This window comes from Procambarus clarkii, chromosome 79 (genome assembly GCF_040958095.1).
Source record: "Procambarus clarkii isolate CNS0578487 chromosome 79, FALCON_Pclarkii_2.0, whole genome shotgun sequence".
Taxonomy (NCBI): domain Eukaryota; kingdom Metazoa; phylum Arthropoda; class Malacostraca; order Decapoda; family Cambaridae; genus Procambarus; species Procambarus clarkii.
Window position 1 is genome coordinate 9709710 of NC_091228.1, and position 6345 is coordinate 9716054.

A 6345-nucleotide genomic window follows, 5' to 3' on the forward strand; every position below is an offset into this window, starting at 1 on the left:
CAGTGTCACTGTGTGCTCCACTATACACTCTTATTTGATATAAATGTTCAAGGAATTTTCCTTGTAGATATTGTCCAGGTACTTCCCCAGTTGTAGAAAGTAATCACTGGTGATAAAGATAATTCGATAAGGTGTCCTGAGCTAAGTAACGTTCGCTAAGGCACTATTGTATGTTCTCACTCCTTAGTAAACAAACGGGTTCTGGCCGTGGAGTGTGGTGGGCGCTTCTTGTTCCTGAGATACCCCTCCCTCTCCCTTGAGAGGGGTAGCTTTCAATGAATATTGATTGATTATTTTTACTGTCTAGACATATGATTGAGATAAGATGTGATTATAATATAATTAGATATAGGATATAAAGATTATAAGTAGTACTTGATAGTACTACTGTTCTTATTAAGGATTCGATTTATAATCTCTACCGGATGTTGATTAATGTTCCAATAGTTTTTTAATTAAGAAATCCTTCTAGAAGCTTCTGGATCCTTGAGAGATCATGCACAAAGTTACGTAGGCACCTATAGGGCCCCCTATGGTGTACGTGATCCTAGTGGCATTGTCATCTAGGATCAAGATGTATAATGAATCTATAGTGATTCTGCTATGATTTTGATATGATATAGAAATAATACATTTCTTAAATGATAATATTGATATGATGGGTAAAATTTCCCACAATTCTTATGTTAGTACGCACATAATGGATGTCCCGTATTTGTCAAAGACAGATAAGACCCTAAGTCTTGTAAGGGAACTCATGTTAAATGTAAAACATTGAATTGTTAAATCATCTAAAGTTATTAACTACTAAAACTTACAATGTATTCAATGACTGGTGTCGCTATGACGTGTAACGGTTGTGTCACTAAGTCTTAAAGTCTTGTAAACTCAGATATATTCTCCAGATGTAATAATGGTGTAGTCTGTGGCCTACACAAATTAAATTAATGGTTAAATCATGCAAGTTAAGCAGACTTAGAATCTACAGTGAGGTGAATGTCCTGGTCACTGTGACTTGTAACTGATTAGTTACTGGACATCACAACACGGTATCATCATGACTACCTTAAATTGGATGGTCAATTATTTGCCCTTAGTCAGAGCTATAATATTGTTGTAGTTTCCGTTTGCATTGTTGAGCAGTGGCTCTAAATGGTTGGGTGCTCGGTGGATCAGAATTGTTGTCCTCGGAAACTGTAGGTAAAGTTGGTTCTGTAGAACACTCTCATTCTGCTAATTCGAGAGGTACCAACTTCTCTAATGTTTTTTAGGGTAGCCTCGGCACAAAACCCGTGCTACTCTCACGGCGCCTTGGTGATCTGGGTGAACAGAGACAATCTTGCCTATAGACCATTCTGACCTGGGTCCATCACTATCAATCAACACTAGGTCTCCTGGTTTGAGTAGAACTTTGTTATAGGGGCTCGAAGCTCCATAGTGGTGTTCTCTTAGAGCTGTGAAGTACTCTCGAGTCCACACCTCATTTCACTTTTTGACTACCCTCAAAAGATGTTGATAACTCTCCACTAAATCACTCCTAGTCACATGTGAAGGGTCGACTGGATCCTCTTCTGCTAAAGGTATCAGAGGGCTCAGTAGGCTTCCATGGATTAAATGTGAGGGACTCAGGGGTTCTCTCTGAGAGAAGTTATCCAATAGGTAAGTTAAGGGACGGTTATTGACTCGTTGCTCAATTTCTTCGACGAGTGTTTCTAATTCAGGGAAACTAATTTTCTGTCGTTGCAAGGTCTTACTTAAACATTTCTTGATAGTCCCTACCATACGTTCGTAGAAACCACCTTGCCAGGGGGTTCTGGGAGGTATAAATTTCCAGTGGCATTGTCGTCTTTGCATTACAGACTGCACTTCTGGGTGATTCCAAATCTCTCGTAGGCAGGCTGTTCCAGCCACAAAATTTGATCCATTGTCGGATATCATTAGTTTGGGGCAGGATCTGCGTGCAGCAAATCTACGAAAGGCTTGGATAAAGACTTCTGCACTCATGTCAGAAGTTACTTCTAAGTGTACGCCTCGTGTGGTTGCACACGTGAAGAGGCAAATATAAGGCTTCACTGGTACCTTATCTGGAGTGCCAGTGAGAAGTAAGGCTCCTGTGTAATCGACACCAGTGGTCTCAAAAAGACGAAGATGGATTATCTCTCCTTAGGGAGTGGTGGAGGTCCTGGATAAGGACACACTCGAGCGTCGTACCTTCTGCAAATTACACAAGAATTAATAAGTGATTTGACAGTTTGACGACCTTAGGGAAGCCAATATTTCTGTCTTAGGTCAGTGAGAGTGTCTAACACTCCACCATGTAAAGCACCATATTGATGATGGTGCAAAACAAGAAGTTTTATGATAATGTGGTGACGTGGTAGAAGTATTGGATTTTTTGTATCCAAATCAATTTCTGCATGAAGCAGACGTCCTCTACACCTTAATATATTATAGATGTTGGCATCATACCAGATACCTAGAGACTTAGTTAATTTATCTGGAAAATTTTTATATTCACTTCCATACATTTCTTGTTCTGCACATTTGATCCAATAGAGGATAGGATTGGGAAACTTATGTCTGATTCCTATCTTAGCAAGAAAATCAAATACATGTGCCGTTACTCTTAGTAACTTACTCAAGTTGGAATAATTGTGAGAGTTAATAGCTAAGGTCTGATGAGGTTCTGGGTCTGTCATGGGATTAGTGATATTGGTCACTATGACTTCTTGTTTCTGTTTAGGCCACTGACCACTAACAAGCAATGAAGGTCCATTAAACCACATCAGAGACTTGATCAGCTGTTTTAGTGATAAACCTCTCGAGAGGTAATCTGCTGGATTGTCCTTGGTACGAACATGTCTGAGTTTATATCCTGCAGATAATTCATGGATTTCCCTAACACGATTGCTGACGTATGGAATTTTATTATTATTGTTTCTCCCCCATTGTAAGATTGCCACATTGTCTGACCACACTTCGATCTCACCAAAGTGAATATTATTGAGTGTCTTGGTCAGGCAATGAGCCAATCTTACTCCCACCAGCAATGCAGTCAACTCCATTTGAGGTAAAGATCTCTTTTTGATTGAAGCAACTCCTGCTTTTAATGTGAGTAAAAATGATTGTGCATTATTGACTAAGTAACGCTGCAGTGCCGTAAGCTTTACCAGAGGCATCGCAAAAGATGTGCAAATTTGAGAGTAAGTTTTGTTCTGAGGCATTACGAGGAAATTTAAAAAAATCCTAATTGATTGAAATCCTTGTAAGTGTTTGCCATTTATCTTGCAACTCAATTGGCACGGATCATCCCATCCCATATTTTTCTGCCAGTATTACTGCATGAGGAGTTTGCCCCTTATTAAATTAGGACTAAGTAAGCCCAAAGGGTCAAATGGTTGACTTACATACCAGAGTAATTTTCTTATAGTAAGAGTTGAATTATTTGTTTGTACTGACTTGACATTCATCTCGTCAATAACTGTGTTCCATTCCACGCCCATAACTTTTAATTGATTAGGTACCCCGATAACCAGGAAACTCTTTCTCGATCATCTGGTTAAATTGTTTATTGTTTGAGGCTCATGATTGTAGTGGCATATTTGCTCTTAGCAACTCACGATTAGCCTCATGATAAATTTCTACCAATTTAAATTTGTCATTAGTGATTCCCTGAAAGTTGTCTACATACAAGTTGTTGGTAATTTCTGCTTTATATGGGCTATTTGACTTCTTCAAATGTGTATCTACCGTTGCTTGAAGTAGAAACGGTGAAGAGGTCGCTCCGAATAGCATAGAGGCAAACCTGTAGGTAATGACATCACTGTCAAGATCCAGTGGATCCTTAATACAGAGAAATTTGGTAAAATCTCGATCCTCCTCTTGTAAGCCTACTCTAAGGGAAACTTTACTGATGTCAGCAGTATAAGCAAACATACCAGTACAGAATCACAATAATACGTCGTATAGCCTTTGAGTTAGGCTAGGTCCTGTTTGGAGACATTCATTCACGGACACGCTGTTTGCTTTCACTTTGGCACTACAGTTAAAAACGATACGTATTGGTGTCGTCATTGAGTCTTTAATTACAGCGTGATGGGGTAGATAGTGATCGTTTTTCGGTTATCATTATCAACAACTTCAATGAATTTACTGTTGAGTTGTTGTTGAATTAATTGATGATACATGTTCAATTTATCAAGCAGTTTCTGTAGCTGTATTAATTGAGACTTTACTTGGGATGCTGTCATGAAATAATTAACTGGAAGTTGTGAATGGTTCAACTTCCATGGCAGACTCACCCAGTATTGTTTGTCTCTATGGACAACTGTGTCCAGATATTGCTGGTAAGTCCATGTATCATCAGGGCTTGGTTTATCAGGGACAATACCTAAAGTGTCTAGATCCCACAATCAAAATACAGGTAGATCAGATTCATTATCATCAGATATTTCTCTGAAATGTAGGGGTGACTGCTCCAAGCCTAGTCACGCCACAATTGAATTGTTTGGTTGTTTGTTGATTGACAAAGATTTTTGCTGGAAAAGCACCAGTCCTGTTAGCAATTTGCTTCCAGCAGATGACAACAAATTCATTCCAAGCTGACGGGTGCATCCTGTTATAAATCTGTAATAATAGTCAGCACCTATTAGGATACCAACGTTTGAGAGGCAGTCAGAATTTATTTTGTGATCCGCTAGCCTCATGCAGTTACGTCTGAGATATTTCGGTGTGAGCGAGTCCTGTGACCTGCAGGTCTGAAGGAAGCTTATCCACTACTACCGCTTGTATTGAATTAGTGGAAGATCCAAGTCGTACTAGTACCTTCACTACTTGGTATTCACGAGATCCACTGTTAGTCAAGAACCCAGAGATACTTAATTTCACACATTTGGCAGGTTTTAATTTCAACTGCTCAACTAATTGTTGTGTGACGAAGGTCTTCTGTGATCCTTGATCGAAAGGACCTCTAGTATTGACTCTAGACTTCCTATTAATTAGTTTAAGCTGAGCTGTAGGCAGAGTAGTATTATTGCCTGACTCAGTTGCAAGTACATTAATTTCTTGGTGTGCTTTGCAGTATTGAACTGTGGTAGAATTCATAGAATCCTCACGAGGTGTTGTAAATTGTGATGATGTCTTTCTACATAAGGCATAATGATGCATACCTTTGTTGCATCTACTGCACAACCGTAGATGGACTACACATTCACTGGGGTCATGAGAACCCATGCACTTGGTTCGGAGTCTTGAAGTGGGTAGAATATAGTTGTGCATTAATTGGCTGTTGATTGCTGGTGTCGACTTCTTAATGTGTAGTGCCTCACAGATATCTACCTGCCTGCTATCGCTGTATCTATCAATGATTTCCGTGTTTTTTGTTAAGAATTCTCTGGTGATGGTCTGGTTGTGGGAAGAGATTATATGTTCCTTAATGGAGCCCTGTTGCTTATACATCGTTAAACGCCTGGAAAGAGATGATGTTGTCTTGCCTATATACTTAATTCTTTGAGGCTTACAGTCTCCAAGTGGGCATTTGAAGGCACAGACGACATTGGTCTCTTTTAAAGCGTTCTGCTTTGTGTCTGGAGAGTTACTCTTGAGTAGGTTGGCCGTTTTCTTGGTTTTATAGTAGATCGTCAATTGTATCTTCTGATTTTTGACTGTAGGGATAACGTTTCTACTAACAATATCTTTCAGGACCCTTTCCTCTGTTTTATGAGCTGTGGAAAAGAAGTTCCTGTAAAATAGTCTAATTGGGGGTATAGGTGTTGTGTTAGTTGTCTCTTCAGAGGTTGCATGGTGGCGTTTCACCTTCCTTCTTATGATGTCTTCAACGAAACCATTGGAGAAGCCGTTGTTGACTAGGACCTGCCTTACCCTACCCTGCCTTCATCGACTTGCTTCCATACTGAGCTGTGGCTGAGAGCACGGTCGACATAAGCGTTAACGACACTCCTCTTGTACCTGTCTGGGCAGTCACTGTTGGCATTGAGGCACATTCCTATGTTTGTTTCCTAAGTGTAGACTGCAGTGTGGAAACCTCCGCTCCTTTCCATGACTGTTACACCTAGAAAGGGCAGCTTCCCATCCTTCTCCATGTCATAAGTGAAACGCAACACAGAACTCCGCTCAAATGCCTCCTTCAGCTCCTGCAGATGTCTGACATCAGGTACCTGTGTAAAAATGTCGTCAACATACCGGCAGTATATGGCCGGTTTCCAGTTCATGTCGACTAAGACCTTTTGTTCAATGGTACCCATGTAGAAGTTCGCAAACAGGACACCTAGGGGAGAACCCATGGCGAACCCATCTACTTGCTTATACATGTGCCCATCTGGGCTC

The 6345-nt window shown here is 40.3% G+C and overlaps 1 protein-coding gene across 1 annotated transcript; it reads right to left on the reverse strand.

Moving 5' to 3' along the window:
• Positions 1-2261: 2261 nt before the first annotated feature.
• LOC138357653 (uncharacterized) lies at positions 2262-3179 on the reverse strand. Its single transcript, XM_069314659.1, has one exon. It carries the CDS (start codon positions 3177-3179, stop codon positions 2262-2264), a length of 918 nt encoding a protein of 305 aa, XP_069170760.1.
• Between the last annotated feature and the right edge of the window lie 3166 nt (positions 3180-6345).

What these genes read in the sequence shown, in the direction of transcription:
- LOC138357653 (XM_069314659.1), bottom strand. Translation starts at nt 3,179, where the DNA reads ATGCCTCTGGTAAAGCTTACGGCACTGCAGCGTTACTTAGTCAATAAT.